The sequence below is a fragment of the Mycteria americana genome, chromosome 3, assembly GCF_035582795.1.
Source record: "Mycteria americana isolate JAX WOST 10 ecotype Jacksonville Zoo and Gardens chromosome 3, USCA_MyAme_1.0, whole genome shotgun sequence".
Taxonomy (NCBI): domain Eukaryota; kingdom Metazoa; phylum Chordata; class Aves; order Ciconiiformes; family Ciconiidae; genus Mycteria; species Mycteria americana.
Window position 1 is genome coordinate 128,620,177 of NC_134367.1, and position 18,089 is coordinate 128,638,265.

The window sequence follows — 18,089 nt, forward strand, 5'->3', positions numbered from 1 at the left end:
TCTGGCAGTCCCAGGCTCTCCAGCCATCCCACCGTCAGTTATAGATATCAAGCAAGCACGTATGCAGAACTGGCCTGAACAAAAGCTCTACCCAGCTATGCAAGGACGGACAGCCATTACTCTGCACCTTTCAACCGTTGCGAACGAAGCCTCTCATGGAGAGAAACTAGGCTTTCAAGAACCCCCTAATTCTCAGATTATAAACATTTTCTTAAACATGCGCTGTCACAGTGAAAGTGTCTATTTAACTATTGCTAAACAGAGGGCCGAATCAGAGGAGAAACTGTCAAGAACCTCAGCAAGGCTGTGGGGTTTCACATCAACGCTAGCTGACAGGAAGCAAGCAAGATAACGAGAAGAGAGAGGGAGAAGTAGGAAGAGAGAAAAAAAAATGAAAAACATTTAAAAAAACAACTGTGATATCATCCATCTAGAGAGATAGCAAACTAGGAAGTAAAAATCTGAGTATACAGGCAGTCACACAAGCTCCAACATTCATACTTTTGCCTTGACGTTTTGGCCAGGGAGGGCTCTGATCAAGTTTAGGCAGCGGTACACCACAGGCAGAACAAAACACTTGGTTCAACCGGAACTACATGGGGAACTTTCAACAAGCAGAAAGCAGAGTTTACTCAAACCAGCTCAAAATCTGGGATTGATAATTTGGGGTGGGGGTGTGGTGTGTTAAAAGAAAAAAAAAAAAAATTGGATTTTTGCTCTGTTTGGGATGCTCAGCAAGAATAAACAGCCAGAACCACTACCAAGAGAGGATGTCTCCTGCTCACTAGTATTGTTATGAGGCTTTTCTCCAACATGGACTCAAAGAGAAGAATGTGAAGATTGAGTCACCAGCCACAAAAAGGAAAATTACTTTAAACATCCAGATCCAATTATGGATCATACTGCTCTTTCATCTTAAAGCAACCAATGATTTGTTTAAAAAAAAAAAAAAAAGAGAGAGTGTACCGATGCTGGAAACATTTCAAAGAGAATATTTCTAGCCTCCTCCCATCAGGATCTCTGATGTCAAGCTCAATGGAAGCTTACAGTTTTGCATTATCAGTCAAGTGAAAGTAGCCCACTGACTATTTTTTAAGAAACTGAGAGGCTTATCACCCAACGATACTGAGAATTGATGGATATAGCAAACAATCACAAGTGCCTTAAGTGAAATGGAGACACAACATTATGTCAAAGAACAGCATTTGATGCACGCATATAATAGAGATGAAATCAAAATCTGCAAATAAATTTTTGCAGTGCATCCCAATGCTTTTTGGCATTACATCCCGTAATGGCCTCTCTACAGGCTTGCCTTGTGCTTACGCTAACCTTGTGCAACAAAACGCCAAGAGGAAAAACAATCATCCGTGTCTTCCTGCACCTGGTGAACCTAATATATAACCAGAAAAGGTGTTAAGCAATTGGGCTTTTTTGCTTTGGATCAGAAGGCACGGAGCTGAGAGCAGGACATGGGATGAGCTAGAACAGCAGTCATCCTTTGACCTTGGGTGAGGAAGCTTGATTTGAGAAGACAAAGGAGAAGCTGGTGAATGGATGGTCAGAGGAAGGTGCAAGGTCCCTCAACAGTTTAAGACATTTGCAACCACTTTTTAGAGAAGGTGAAGGAGAACTCTATTTGCAGGGAAGCCAACAAGCATGAGGTTACAACAATCAAGATGGCAGGCAAGTGCCTGAAGGCACAGCCCTACCTTTCTAGAGAGGTATGACAGTGGGGGAAAAATTATAAGAATTACATTTACTAATCCTTTTCTACCATTTGCCAATTAGAACAGCATTGTGAACAGAGCTAAAAACAATAAACTAATAAAATGGTTAGCATCTGTAACAGCAAAAGACAGTACAGTCAACATGCTACGTGCCACCTGAATGCATTGCAGCACGTTCATGATCACTTGAGCCTGGGCTGTACGTTGAAGCAGCAGCTCCACTATTACAACTGTTTATTTCGCCATCAGGCAATCATCATCTTCAAACAGACTGTGTGTTCAGTTCTCTCCTTTAATAGTGTTCTACTGACTAAACCCACATAAATATGGAGTAATTTCACTAACGTCAACAGAATCACATCAGCCTGAGAGCAGTGCGTAAGAGCTACTTATACAGTGAAATATTTACCTTCTTTTCTTCCCAGCTCAGTTATGTTTACCCCAAAGCAATAGCCTACTTCCAAATTTACTACATCACAAACTGTGAACCGCAAACAGCTTGTCAATTCTGAATTCCCCTCTCTGGCAATAATCACTCAACATTTGTTGCAGTTTACTCTGCTTTTACTTTATTACATAAGACTTGGTAAACTTACACGAAATGCCATCAAATACAATTGTATTTTAGATATTCCTAACATCCCTCTGAATAGCACAGAGAAACACATCTCATACAAAGCCTGAATTTTCTTTACTGCATCCACAAGTAGATTCTTTCCCAGCACACTTGCTCTACAGAGTTGGCCCTGAGCAGAATCTATATTTTTACTCAAAAAAAAAAAAAAAAAACCAACCCAAACAAACAGCAACAACAGTGACAGCTACCAACGTGTGTCTAGATGTGTCACAATCATTATCTTCTAAATGACGTGACAGTCAGCCAGTACTAACTTTCTCCACCTGTTTCTAGAAAGTCCAAATATTTCCATGCAAGACGTGAACTTCCCTGATCACCGTGAAGTACTAATTCTAATGGCGTTGTTACCCATTCTATTACTCATCATTTTCACATGTAGGAGAGAGTCATGCTCAAGGGTTTGCTAAAAAAAACCAAACAAGTGGGAGAAAGGAAAAGGAGACAGACATTGGGAGAATGAACGAAGGAAAGAAAAGGGTGATAGGAAAAGAACAGGACCAAAGATGAGTGTGTGAAGTATTGAAAAAAGAAAGAAATACTTCAAAGAGAAGCTGCCCTCTCTCTGAGATGGATTAGAAATCTTCAGCAAAGACAGCATACTAATTGCTCTTTTAACCACTAGTCAGAGTTTGAAACGTAAGATTAGCCAATCACTTGCATAGTTAATCAAACTCCCAAGCAACACCATTACTCACGACAGGACTCGCCGTTCTGGCCCAAACTCTGCTTCGTAGTAGCCATCTCTGCAGTCTTTTCCAACCAGATCATGAGGGTGTGGCTTGTAGGGTTCATTCTTTGTTACCAATGTAGTTCTTATTTTGACTTTTCCAAAATAGTTCAGAATCTACAAAAAATGTGAGATATTTTCTAGGCTTTAGATACCAGGGCTAGTAAAGTCCCTATATGTAACAGAAAATACATTTTATCCTAAAATACTCTATGGAAGAAATACCACAGCCAAGAAAATGGCATTATTGCTTCATAAAAGCCAGGACCATTCAGAAGTTTTGTTAATTCTATTTCAGTTCTGTTCATTTTACACTAAAAAAACCCAACTGTTTGGCAAAATATTTGAAAAGTGATTTTTTTTTTTAAAAGTATCTCGCATCTATTTCAGAAAGTAAAACAATATACTTCACCTGCTACTTTTGCCAAAGAAGCTGGTTATTTGTAATGATAAAAATTTTGCTGGTGCCAGTATTTGACATTCAATTCACTCAGCTCTCTTAAACTACCCTACTGCAAGAATGGGAAGGAAGTCTGAAAGGCTCTAATGAATCTTTTTTTTTTTTTTCCCCTTTCCTCTTTTTTTTTTTTTTGGAGGCTGGAAATCTATTGCTTCACCATCTTACCGGGGCTCTTTATACGAGTTGAATTCATCCCTTTGCAAAAGGCCAGAGGGAATATAGAAGCTTAGACCTAGGAGTAAAACAGCTTGTAATGCTGTAAGGCCAAACATAACAGGACACATTTCATTATCATATCTAGCCTTACAATGAAAGACAAAATTCTGTGTAAGTGACCACACACAAACACTTATTTGAAGGACAGGTCTAACTCCAAAGAGCTTGGGAAAAAACTCCTAAAGCCTCAGGGATAAGGATATTGCCTGTGCATGGAACACTAAGTAATGAAAGAGGATCTTAACAGATATAGCATGACATAATCCCCTATGAATTTTTTTTTTTTAATTAATTCTCAGATGAATATTCAATCTTATATTCAAGAAGGGGGGCACTGAATTCTCAAGCTCCTACTAGAGCCTTCACAGCAGTCATCAACCTAATTCAACACACCTTTCCTCAGGTGCATAAAAGTCATCCCTCATGCTGGCAGCTACCAGTGAAGTCACCAAGGGTTGTGTGGGTGAGTATAAAAAAAAAAAAAAAAAAAAAAAAAGAAAAAGAAAAAGACTTTGGCCTAAATTGTTTGAAGCATAACAACTTGAAAGCAAATACAAGACTTGCTCAGGCTCACATTCGTGCAGAGGCGAGCTCTCCTCCTCCACTTCCCCTGCCCTATAACTAACTGTTCCTTTCCTCCTTCAGCCCTTTCTTTCCCCCTCCTGAGACTCTACGGATCCATCACATAGCCTTTTCAGGCGACACCTCAAACCTTTGACTTGACCTGTGCTCTTCCAGCTTCCATCAGCTGTTAGCTTCTTCAGTCTCCAATTTGGCTCCTTTCTTGTCCTTTATACAAGCCACCGTTACTTTTTACCCCTAAAATAAAACTTCCACCACTCTTTCACCTTCTTCAACTCTTACATCATTTCTCCCTCATTTCACACCCAGTGCCTTGAACTTGAAGCCTGATCTAGCTACTTTTGATTCTCCAGTTCCTCCTTGATGTTCTTCATGTCAACCGCATCATGAAATTTAATCTCTTCCTGGCCTCTCTGGTCTCATCCTCATTGATGTTTCCATCTCTAGAGGGGACTCCCCTAGCAGCTAATCAGCACTAAAGCCTCCTACGGGCTTCAGGGAGGCAGGAATTCACCTAGAAATCACCTGCTATCTGTAACAATCAGCTCTGTCATCAACAGTCACCTTTAAAAAAGAACTGTGCCAGGATTGCACGGTCACCTACCATGTCCCATCTTCCCTTTGGGTTCTGGCTGGCCTTCATCTGCAGCACAGTCCAAGCTAAGAGGAATCAAGGGCTTATACTGCCTGTTCAACTTGTGCCCTGAGACAGCCTTAGGCTGAGAGTCTGAACGTATTTACTCTTGCCAGCAGCTGCCTACGTCGTTCCTTGTTCAACTGGTAGAGTGCTGGAAAAAAAAAGTCTGGCAAGATCTCCATTTCCTGCATTCCTTAACCAAATCTGGCACTGCAGTAGTCAAGGGGGAGACCTTCTTGTCTGCTTCTTCCCTTAGTAATCCTGGCTTCAGGGCTAGACCAGCTTCCACAGTTGCTTTATGCAGTAGAGGCTCACTCTGCTGCTCAACACAGGACTGCCAATACTACCTTTCTCAAACTCTCCCTCTTCTTCAAGAACTTTTATGCCTCGGTCTAAAATGTCTCATATTTTTCAGATTTCACATCCTCTGTATCTGTTCTTTTTCTGTTGTGATTCCAGAGACTCCATCTTTGGCTCCGCTTTTTTTTTTTTTTTTAATACTTGCACACACTGCAAACACAGATACACAGCTTCTGTTCCTGGGCACTGCAATGTACTTCAAGATGGCAAGTACTCGTAACTTCCCATTTATATTTGAGCTTTCTCTTCTCATCTCACCTCTAAAAGTTTTTCTCCAAATTGAAAGAGATCAAGGAAACACTAGCAGCTTCAAACAGGAGACCAGAAATTCTTCTCCCTTACCCTACCTGTCTAGGGTCTCTGACACATTCCTTTGTCCCACATATGAAAGCTACTGCCAAAGTGCTTCCGTTCCACCTCTACTGTCTATATCTTTGTCCCTGCTTTGATCATAGCTGCTAGGGTTACCCTGAATCCCTTCATTCTGGATTTCCCAACCTATCCATAATGCAACCACCCAAATTGTCTTCATTGCAGGTGCTCTGACCACATAATTCCCCTTTCTCAGCTCGTTTTTAAATTCTGTATCCCCTTCTGACTTCACATACTCATGGTAGTTTCTTTTGCAGAGCCTAATCACCGAGTCACTGCCTGCAAGTCACTTTCTTTCTTTGCTCACTTGTACAAAGCACCTTCTTCCATGTTGCGCCCAGCAGCTTTTCAAAGCCTTTTCAAATTTGGTACGCAAACTCCTTCAAAGCTTTCCCAAAATTCATACTGCAGTCCAAATAGTAAAAACAAACCCAAGCCACATAACTAAGAAACCAGAACAAACGTGCATGCAGAAAAAGCTAATCATGAACCATTCCCAGACAACGAGTAACTTTACTGAATTCCCTCTCCACCAGCACTTTGTTAACTACCTCTACACCTTCTTCTCTTCTTGTAAATTTGAAACAAAATCTTTAATGACAAGGAGCGAAGAACTCTTTTTTCCACTGTGTTGCAACTACATTTACATGCCAAGGAAAGAATAACAGAACATGAAATGAAAAGCATTTTATTTACCACACCGAGTCCAACACATAGCTACAGCACAAGGTTAACGTGGACAATGGTAATTCATGGACAAAAGCGGTATTTACCTGTATAGAAGGGAACGTCTTATTGTTTTCAGTACTGTGTTCTCCTGGAATGCTGCCTGCCGATCTTCCCTCACATTTGTATCTGAAACGCATGCCCCTTTGCCTGGGTTGTTCAAATATTTCAATGTAGGGCTCAGAGCCACCTTAAAAACAAAACATTTTCAATGTTAGCACACAGTAGAGTTTAACAAGCAGCAGAAGATGTGAGAATTAGGAAATCTAGACTCTTTGATTAGTATTACCATCTTTCCACTTGGTCTACCTTCTCAGACAGTCTACTCTTCTTTTTATGTACACGCACACATTGAAGGTGGGGGGTGAGGGGAGAGAACAGATTTTAAATGCAGCCTCAGGTATCAATACCATCTAAGTAATTAGCAAAGGACGCCCTCCCCTCCATCTCTCCTAGAACTCAGCTTCTTTTAGCTATTAGAGAGTACGTGTCTGATGAAAGAGGATTTTATATAATAGAAAACAAATCATTTTGTGGGAATGGTTGGTATTTTTAATTACAACACACTTTTAGGAACGGCTGTCCTCTCAAAGTACAGGTACTGTCAGTCCTATGTTGTCTTAAATGCCCTCTGAAAGTGAAGATGTTTCCTCAGAATTGATTGATTTGGTTCCTATTATAGTGAAGCAGAAACTATGCAAATTATGCAAAAAAAACCCCTACTGGGTTGAATACCATCACTGTGGGCTCAGAAAATACCTGATTGCTGGTGCTGAATTCTGCATCTTGAGCTGCCCACCTCCCACAGGGCCAGCTTCTAGTTGCAGTATCTCCCCAGACAACGACACCTCAGTAAAAGCTACTGGGTAGTTGTCAAAAAGAGGTTTTCAGGAAACGTGAGTGAGAGACAAGAATAACAGACAGCAGAACTCTTAAATGGGGGGGTTAGAAAGACATTAACTTAGCAAGAGCGTAAGTACTTTTCAAGTGATGTTTTACTGCCAGACAGTCACAAGCTATTTAATAGATCTTTGAGAACATCAAACAGGATAGTCAATCAAACAGTGAAAACAGTGGAATGGCATGTGAAAAACAAATAACAGAGAGGGTAAGTAAACATTCTAGAAGTTGAATCATCATGGTGCTGCATGATCAGAACAACATAGCTTATGGAAATGTCTACTGAGCTCTCTGTCATCTTCATATAATAGCATCCTACTCAAGCAAGGTTGAGCATCACAAACAAACATGACAGGCAACATCCTGTGGCACAGCACTGAAAAAAAGCACTCGGACGTGAACATAGTAAGCAAAATAGTTATTAAATATATTGAAAGTGCTAAAAGGGTGAAAGATCCCCTACTTCCTTTTGCCCGAGGTCTATACAGCCTAAGGTCCATAGCATGAGAGTTTTGGCAAAGAGGTGGATTCCAATCTTAACTCCATAATAAAAGCTTCTCTTTTGTGGCGCCTACGATGATTTAGGTATACCTGCCAACACAGAGCTTGAACTTTATGCCTGGGATTTGTTGATCGCAAAACACTTCCAGCGCTACAGCGGTTCCTACTCAAAGTAGGAAAATATTATAACCTAAAAGATAAAGTAATTAAGAGAAGCAGAGAAGGGATGGAAAGAACGACATCTCTGAGATGTCACCTTGGTCTTACCTGAATGCACATTTCAACTGTAACACACCTACAGACAACTGTGGAATGGCAGTATGTGAAAACAGCTCTGATGCTGGAATTGTCTTCAACAACACGTGCCTTCTCAAATCTTGAATGCCTTTTTAAAAGGCACAACACATTTCAACTCCAGGCTGTATTTGGTGCCAAACATTCGAGAACTACGGTTTAGGACTCTCTATATTCCTTTTTAACAATTTATCAAAATGCAGTATCTAAACTGATCACCTCCCATCAAGTAGATTTTAAATAATTTTCTGAAAACAGACCATGAGCTCTGACATTAAATACACATTAGCCACTACTCTAGGTCCAGTTACTTACAAGGATGGTCCCTTTTCTAGACACTTCCCAGATTTCATCTAACCCTCCTTTACATAAGCTTTACATATTTTCTTTTTGTGGAAAATAAGCAAGTCCAGCAAGGGATAGGGAGGACAGGCATTGGTAACAAAAAAGCCTAGAAATGACGTAAAGCTAGTTTCAAAGAGAGAGTAGAAGTCTGAGCCTCTCACAAAACCAGTACACACCAGCATATGGCTATTTAACTTTCACACTTAAATTTACTGATACTGTTGTATTTATCAGCGCAGTCCAGAGGACCAGACAACAGAGGACTTCTGTGGCAGTGAGGAGCGACTGCTGCATAGCAGTCAGCCTCCCATTTCCATCATGCAATTGAGGAGAGAAAAGAATCTCACCTCTCCATTCCTACGTAATACAGTATGCCGCAAATACAGACACATACCCATATACTAAATTAAAAATCTATTTTAGAAGTTTTAATGACAAAATTGCAGCAAAGTGCCTACTAATCATCTTAATTTGGAGATGCACATGCTTACATAGCTGCTAACCAGACGCACAGTACACCCACGTCCATTACGTATTTGTCAAAACTAGCTAGAGCCTTGCTGTTCGAAACCACTATAAAACACAATCACTTCAAGTCTTTAACTCTCTCTGCTTTAACCAATAATTTCCCTTCATGCTCTGTTAATGCCGGCTTAAGATGACTTTTTTCTCACCTGTTAAGAGCACTTTATTTTAAAACTCTGGCCTCAGTGATCTTTACAGGGTTAGGCTGAAACAAATGTCATTGAAGGCAAACCCACTGCTTAACAGCAGGTGTGTTTGTGGGAAAGTAAAGCTCAATGACTCAGTAGCCTCCAGAGATTAAACATTAAACTTCATTTTATCTTGGTTCTCTCTCACTCTATTTAAGAATCACATTCATCTCTACCATGATTATCGGTGTCATCGTGTTTTGTGTAGAGAGGAAACACATAAAAGTGTTTGTGCGAGCTAAAGGTATTATCAGCACTCTGCAGCGAAGTGGAGGTCTGCTCAGTGTTCCCTATTTCTGTAAATCAGCAATGTGCTTGTGAAGCGGCATGGCTTAACTCTTTCACAATCTGCTCCCACACACAGAGGTCTGTTAGTTCCCACACAGTTGCTAAAGACCTGCCCTCTTCAGGTCTTGCTGTGTTTGTCAAACAAACAGGAGCTATGTCAAAAAACAAACGCTCTTTCACTGATTCTGGAAGAGAAACGCGCGGCTACTCATTATTACCTACCTGCCCACAGCTACTCGGAAAAGCGTTTGAAATGGAAGAAAAGCAAAAATCTAGCTAATCCTTCATCTAAGTGCTTAAGAGTTTAATTTGCATTTGTAATTAATTATAATTCCCTATATACATGCTAGCAATAGAAGCATTATGCTACATATTACAACCTGCCTCTTATCCTTTTTGTTAAAAAATTTTTTATGCCCCCCGTGCCCGGAATACTACGCTAAGTAATTTAAAAGAGAATATAGGAGACCAAGTGTCCCAATTACACACGCAAGGAAAATAGGCAAAAGCAGTAACAGCTCCAAGAGTTCAGCCAGCTTATACTCACTCAAGAACTGAAGGTTGGTTTATTCTAAACTCTTTTGAGCAATACAAAAAGGAACAAAAGGACAGCCCCCAAAACTCAAAACAACACTTTCATCAGGCCTCTCCACGACGAGAAACCTGGACCAGTTTTAACATTTACCATGGCCTGTGCCATTAGGAAGGAAGTGTGACATGCTGCCACCAAGCAGAGCGACAACGGGATCAAGGGTTCGTACATTTTGTCTTGTTCCTTTGCTCAAAGGAAGCAGGCTCTGGAGGAACTACACCATTTGTAATGTTCTTGCTCAACTAGGAGCACCCTGCAAACAGACTCTCCAGCAACATCTGTATGTGAAAGCAAAGTAGCTGTGGGTCTTTGTGGAAGATGTGAAAGTATCACCCGAAACCCTGTGATCCGAGGCAACTGCAGTGAGACACAGCTGGGAGAAGCGTTGCCCTTCAACTTGGATGCCACTGCTGTGTACGGATCACTGGTGACCCTACGTCCTCCACAGCAATAGCCATTTCTGAAAGCAAGAGCAGACAGTCTACACGCTTACAACCTTCTGCAACACGTCAAGCAAAAAGAGACGACGGTGGAAGATTCGTTATAGCGCATTCTAGCTCAATCTAAAATAACCGAAAGTGTAAACGCATTTTTCTTTTAGAAAGCAGTAATCTGCCTAGGACTCCATAAACTGAACAGATTCTGACAGAGAGACAAAACTGCTCACGAACTTCCTCTTTACTATCGTGTTACATACAGAACAGCAACCAAAAGAAAAAAAAAAAAAAAAAACACCACACAACTACAAAAGCTAGCTAGTACCAGGAAGTTATGAACTTCCCCTACTGAAAAATTCCTTCTCTGGTTCCTAATTACACTGAAAATATATTAATACATGAAGAAAAAAAAAAAGTGCTATCTCCTGCTTTGGTTTTGCCACTCTAAAATACAATGGAATGTTTAACAGATGCCTCCGTACAAATCCAGTTGTTTTCTCTCTGTTGATAGTCAGCACACCTATATATTTAGCAAGAGTAAGAGTTCGTGCTTTGGTAAAGGGTAACAGAACACTCACCCCCCTGAGTTTTGAGGCTGGAAAGCATCTTTCCCTAGAAACGCTATTCTAATTAATGCTGCCAAGTCTTCAGTTTTGGGGGTTTTTTAAAGCCTAAGAAAGATATGAGAGCAACACCTTTTGAAAGGATGACAAATTCGGTTTAATTTAGCCTGAAGAAACTTAATTGTACTTTTTGTTGTAACTACTCAATGCACGATCCCTTATCTACATTACTTTGCATTTATGCCATCTCTGTTTCTTATTCATTTGCATTCTCGTAGGCAAGTTCCTCTGTGAACGGGGTCCTGCTCAGCACCACGGACTCTTTGGCCTAGCGATGCCCATGGCCCAGATACGAGCCCCATGTCCTTATTTAACGCCTAAACGTTTTAATGACACCATTTTAAGACTTACAAGCTCCATCCTGAAACACAACAGCCTTATACGACCTTGTCGCGACTAACCCGGCCAACCCCGCGACGTTTCCTCAGTAACTTTTTCTGTAAACCTACTGAAGGAGCTACAGGGACGTGGATTTAATATCAAAAGCAGATGCTGGGACGATGGGGTAAGAGCACTGTCACCCTTTTTCCCGCTGTTACTCACCTACCTCTGACTGCCTACGGGCTTCAGCCAAGGGGGAGATGGTGGAAGAGGAGACGCAAACCATCCCCCGCAGCGTAAAAATAAGAAGCTCAGGTGCCCAGCGGCCCCCCTACCTCAGCGCTCGCTCCCCCCTCACCTCAGCACTCGGCCCCCTCCTCACCTCAGCGCTCGCTCCCCCCTCACCTCAGCGCTCGCTCCCCCCTCACCTCAGCGCTCGCTCCCCCCTCACCTCAGCGCTCGCTCCCCCCTCACCTCAGCGCTCGCTCCCTCAGCGAGGCAGCCCAAGTAACGACAGCGACCGAAGCGGGGAGGAAGGGCGGAGGGCCCTCGCCTTTCCGCCGCCCCGATCGCGCCGAGGCCGGGGCGGTGGGCGCAGCCCCCGGGGCTGAGGGCCCGCTCCCGCCCGCCCGTCCCGGCGCTCCCCTCAGGCCCGCACCCCCCCGCCGCCGCGCCCGGGCCCGTCCCGCCGCTCACCGGCCATGCTGACAGCTCCGCGCAGCCGCTCCGGCCCACTGCCGCCGCGGGGCTCCCCGCCCGGGCCCCGCACACCTCGGAGGGACGGACGAATGCCGGCTCGGAGGGACGGCCGGGCCCGACTCCCTCCCGCCCTGGCTGGCTGCGCTGCCGCGCCCCGCACGCCGCCCTTTTCAGGGGGAATTTCCCGGCGGGCGGACGTGCGCGTTGCCGCCCCCCGCCCCGGCCCCGGTTCCCGCCCCCGCCGCGCCCCGCCCGGCCCCGCCCGGGAGCGGAGCGGAGGCCGAAATCCCCCCCCGCCCCCCCCCGGTGCAGGGAGGAGGAGTGAGGCTGCCGGGGCGGAGGGAGCACGGCGTCCCCGTGCAGGGAAGAGCCGGCCCCGGCCCCGGCGCGAAGGAGTTCAGCCGGCGGCCCGGCCTGAAAAGTTACATCCCGTTTAGTAGAGTCCTCTAATGTCAGAGCAGAGCAGAGGGATGTCTCTCCCGAGCGGGTAGGGTAGCCCATAGCCCTCACCCTCCTCCTCCTCAGCATGCTTGGTGAGCACCGAGAGGCCCCCCGCCGGTGCAGCATCCCTGCATCCCGCCAACACCCCCTTCCCCTCTCTGTCAGCCTCTGGAGCCATGTTCTTCTCGGTTGCACGGGGCCTGGGGCTCACACACAGCCAGCAATACCAGCAAACTATACGTACTAGGGAGAGAGCGGCACTGAAGGTAAGGAAAAAACTGATTAAGTCACAATGGTCAACTTAAAGTCTACCTAACCTTCAGAGCATTCCAAATCTGAAATACAGCTCGGCCCTGACACAGCTAGAGCAAGTGAAGGAGGACTTGATCTAGCTGTGGGATGGGGGAACAACCCCCCAGGCCCAAATCTGGATCAGGTGGAGGGGTCGGTAAGGAACAAGCATATCCAGGGGGTTAAAAATACCTGTAAAGAGGAGGACACAAAGGAACACCAAGCCCACACCTAGCTGGGGTACAAGACTGCATTTAGTTAGCAACAAGATTTAAGGTTTTTTTTCTTAAATGGTTACTCGGGGAATGCAACACACTGTCACACGTGAAAACGCAGTTAAATGAAGTGGTATTCTGGAAAAGGAAACATTAATAACAAAAGCCTCAAAGAGCACTCAAGCAAGGTACATAACTGGTAGGTTTTTTTACTTTTCTTTTTCTCGCTCTCCTTTCTTAAAGCAAAGGAGGTTATTGGGATGTATAGAAAGGAACCACAGCAGAAAAATGCTGTTCTATTATCTGCAAATCCATACACTAACCCAGGTAGTTAAAGCAGGAGAAACTGCCCAGTGCTTGTTCTTCCTGCTCTGTAGTCCATCTCAACTTAACAGGACTTTTCTTTATAACCTTAATTTTGCCCAACTATCATCATATTTCCTAGAAACAGAAATTATCTTTCTCCATCCCACAAGCAAAACTTTCCTTGTTTAAGATTCACGGTGCGTCATATGGCAGGATTGTTACACCCCTGTCCAATTTATAACTGAAATCAGAATAGAAGAATCCTAGGTAGCACACAGGATAATCAAAATGCCTGTGGCATTAGCTCTAGAAGATTAAAGGGAAGAACAGTCACATTAGGACGAGAGGAAATGGCCTCAAGTTGCGTCAGGAGAGGTTTAGATTGGATATTAGGAAAAATTTCTTTACTGAAAGGGTGGTCGAGCATTGGAACAGGCTGCCCAGGGAGGTGGTAGAGTCACCGTCCCTGGAGGAGTTCAAAAAACGTGTAGATGTGGCACTTCGGGACGTGGTTTAGTGGGCATGGAGGTGTTGGGGTGACGGTTGGACTAGATGATCTTGGAGGTCTTTTCCAACCTTAATGATTCTATGATTATTATATTTAGATATTATGCTGAAATAATTCTCTAGTTGTGGGTTAGTTTCTTGCCAGAGGAACATGATTTCTCATTCTCCTTCCCACAAAAACAAAAACAAAACACCCCCAAGAAGGTACAAACCAGTAGTGCCCTAAAACTATGAGAAACTAGGACTAGATCTTTGTGTCTTGGGGGATTTCTTGGCTTCCCTATGATTGATGATGTAAAATAAAGCAGGAAAGTGGTTCTAATACTCTGAATCAAACTTAGACTTTACCTACACATACACACACAACCCCAAAGCGTGCGCTGACAAAGAGACCTCAAACAAAACATCCTTCAAGGTGGTCGCTGGGGGTTGAGGTGAGGCTAGATGGCTTTTCTCTTGCATTTTCAGCGATGGGGTTAGAAGATGCTAACAGGATGGCACGTTAACTCTACACGTTAACATGCTCAGAGCTCAGCGTCTCGTTGCTTGTGCCACTCTCTGGTACAAGATGCGTCAAGGCAACAAACAGGAGAACACACGACCTGGATTTCTCTCCGCTAAGTGCCTGCGTCAAAACACATTTAGCTCATGAACATCTAATATTAGAAGCTATTTCCGTTTTTTTTAATGGATATCCTGGCTGTGGCACAACAGTTTTGGACAGCCTTCATTCACAAGGTTGAACAGCTGGAGAAATGCTCCCAATTTGAGGGCATCCGCATCCCTGCAGGACGCAGTAGTGATCTGGACAGGATTATAAAAGGCAAAGGGGTACTACTCCTTTCAGCCAGCTGAAGCTGGAAAAGCCCTGGGAGGTTATTACCCAGGAGCTGGAGTGTAGATGTGAGGTTTGGTTTTAGATGTAAAGCAAGCTGTCAGTACAGGCGTATGAAGCGACTAAACACTTTTCCTTTCTTATCTTCAGGCTGCTTTGCAAAATCTCAGATAGTAAACTATGGCCTTTCAGGAAGAATGAATTTAGGTGCTTCCCTAAATACAGTTTATATCCCTGGTTCCCACCTACTTCTCTAGCCCGTGACACTACTGGATAGACAGAGACCAAGGCACTTGGGAAACTCTGTGGCTCAAAACAGAAGTGTCTACTCATTTCTTCAGAAGGAAAGTGTTATTGTAGGGTATACAGTCTAAACTGATGTGAAATTAAGGGCAATATTCCAGGCAATACAAGTACCATGTTATGACTAAAACATCAATAAACATTCCTTGTTTTTCCCCAGCTCTTTTGAACTCTAACTCTTAGGGCTTGCAGGAACAGGCTACTCAAAGATAATCCTTAAGACTGCATGTTAGAAATTGAGGCAGTATCTCATCTCACATACACACCAGTGTCTGTGCTACAAACTGCTTCTTGATGTTATTTTTAAGAAAAAGATGAGTGGGTTGCACTTCTTTTAGCATCCCAAAAACTTTAACTCCATCCCTACCCCTTTCCTAAAATGAAAACAACCTATAATAAAATCAGAGGAAAACTGACCGTATGAAGTGTTTCACTGTATAAGATCTATACGCTCCCATCATCTGAATACGTGGAGACTAGACCTGGCTCAGGAAGTCCTTGAACAAAGTTATTGGAGGAAGGACAGTGCAAGTGGAGACATTTTCTCCACGGTTTTTCTCTCTCCAACAGTAGCCATAAGCTGATGCCTAGGGAAGACCGCAATAGTGGGCCAAAATGATCTTTTAGGCTAAGCCCAGCATGGCTGTTTTATAATACATTCACATCCCCAAACTAGGAGAAAGTTCCACACAAACCGAGAAGCCTTCCCAAGTAAAAGGCAAAAACCTAAACAAATGAAAGAGGCCTTACTCAAAATCATGCAGGCGTATAGATAGATCCCTCTGTTCCTGTGACTGCCCCGTATGCAATTTTGTTCTGCCGTGATCTGAATCTCTGGCACAGGGATTACGCCGTGAGAGTGATGTGTACCAGAGAATTGCAGTATAGCACTGGTAATTACAGAAACCTGGTCAGCAACTGACATGAAGTGTAAGAACATGTCATAACTTTGGGTATATGCAGATCTTTGCAAAAAGCAGGACGGAATTCCCCTCCTGTAGCATTGCATAACACAAGCCAGGTGCATCACCATTATTTTTGTCAGCTGACTTTGGCTATAGCCAGAGGCGAGATACCAGAATTCTTAGACCAGTTTGATCCAGCGCTTCACTTCCTGTCTTCCAGTAAAAGCCAGTGTTTTAAGATCCCATTTTTCTCTGCTTATCAAGTCCAAAGACAAGTCCTCCCTCCTGCTTTTCTCTGGCTGTTGCACTAGAGCACAGTTAACACCTAGGTTGCTATAAGGAATTAAGCTTCCTGCTCTGGCAGAGAACGTCATGGGGCAAGCAAGAGGAGGAAAGGGTAGGGGGGGGGAACAACAAAAACCCAAAAATAACCCACCACCACACAGACACCACCACCAAAACTTCCCGCAGCAAAGGACTGTGTTTGACATGATAGTTGTCAAGCCTAGGATGATGGCTCTTCAGTGGTGCTTAGCACAGGCATTGCCCAATAAAGTCTGCCGAAGCCTGCTGTGATACCAAAGCAGCATAGGCAAACTGTTAAGTCTTTATTTCCTGTTTCCAGCTGACTTAGATCTAAGATAAGCCACTTCTCACTGGCCTGGTTAAGCAGCCAAGGAGGCACTAAGGTACTTTTAGAATAGGGCTCTCCTAATAAGGTACATCATACTAGGAATAAAAATAGTAATAAATGAAATCATTCACTTCTCTCTTTATGGAATAAAGCTAGAAGTCCTGTTTTCTTGCCCGCTGTATCACAAGCCTCACAGACTCCCCTGATTAGTAATTTGCAATCCTCTATGCCTTTAGAAGCCTTTTGTTGTTTGAAGTATGTTTTTTTTATCTCAGAGGCCCCTTATTGAAACACTGTCAGGCTTTTGATGGTTAAAGCTTTTGGGGTTATTGGTCCTGAGGAAGATTCTAATGCAGAAGCCATTCCAAGAAAAGTCACAGCTTCCAGATTAATGATAAACTCAAAGGTTGTTCAAGCCATTCTGCTGGAAGCGTTCCTGTATTGTGCTTTGAGTCTGTTTGACATAGAGCAACGCTACTGTGCCTCCTCTCAAAACCGGGTGGAGAGAAAGGAAATGCTAATAGAGAAAGGTTGGTCCTGTGGATAAGGCACAAGGCTATGATTCAGGAGACTGGAATTTGGCTCTTGGCAAGTCAGCCCTTCTGCTCTTAGGCAAGTCGTTTAATTCTCTGAGCCTCAATTTCCCCAACACAAATCAGAGAAGATACTTCCGTGCTCCCACACTTCTACCTTATTCACTCATGATGCAACTTCTTCAGGGGATGAACCGCTCATTACACAAAAGTGCCAAGCACAATAAAATGATAGTTCCATGAACACTTTATAGACTGTGGCAATGTCAGAAAAAGGCAGTCTCTTCCCTCTTTCTCTCCTTACCTCCAGCCAACTCACTCATGTGCGTTCCTACGCCGTTGCAAGCACTCCTTTGGCGATACGGGAGCTTGCTTAAAAGTAACCTGGGGGAAATAAAAAGATTGTTTTTCTGCTGGTTCAGTTTTTACTGAGCCAGTTCCACGTACAATCACAGAAATGACTGTGCCAGCAGCAAGGAATGTGGTGGCACCAAGGCCAGAACAAGTTTCTGGAAGACAGAATTGGGCAGAGGTGCCAACTTCCTGACTAGTGCTAGCTAGCATGGCTAGCTTCATGGAACTGGAGCATAACACTGTATTTTTAGCTTCAGAAATGGATAAATCTCTCCGAAATTTCTAATTCACAATCCTTCCTTCCCAGCGTTAGTTTTCCGAGCAGAAGTTTTGAGGCACCTTCTCCCACAGCCCTCTCAAATGTTTCCTATTCCTCATCCCAGTGCTACGAACACATACCACAGTTTGGGAGGCAAAGAAAAAAAAAAATTGAGGAGTGTTTTCTTTTTCCACTGTGCTACATAAGAGCCTTATATTACAGTGAAGCTGATCTCGTGACATCTGAAATGGACAAACTGCAAACTTCTTCCTTATGCCACAACCAAGATTCATCTGATGCAGTAGTGCTGCAGTGAGAGGACTTAGGGAAGAGATGAGCTCAGGCT

General features: G+C 43.6%; 1 protein-coding gene across 1 annotated transcript in view; it reads right to left on the reverse strand.

Moving 5' to 3' along the window:
• The window catches only part of REL (REL proto-oncogene, NF-kB subunit), a 33,692-nt gene extending 21,331 nt beyond the window's left edge, over positions 1-12,361 (reverse strand). Inside the window, exons 1-3 of the mRNA XM_075496962.1 lie at positions 12,158-12,361; positions 6,495-6,637; positions 3,063-3,211 (exon numbers count right to left, since the gene is read on the reverse strand). Coding sequence (XP_075353077.1) covers positions 3,063-3,211; positions 6,495-6,637; positions 12,158-12,164 — 299 coding nt within the window. The 5' untranslated portion in view covers positions 12,165-12,361. The remainder of the gene's footprint in view (positions 1-3,062; positions 3,212-6,494; positions 6,638-12,157) is intronic.
• Between the last annotated feature and the right edge of the window lie 5,728 nt (positions 12,362-18,089).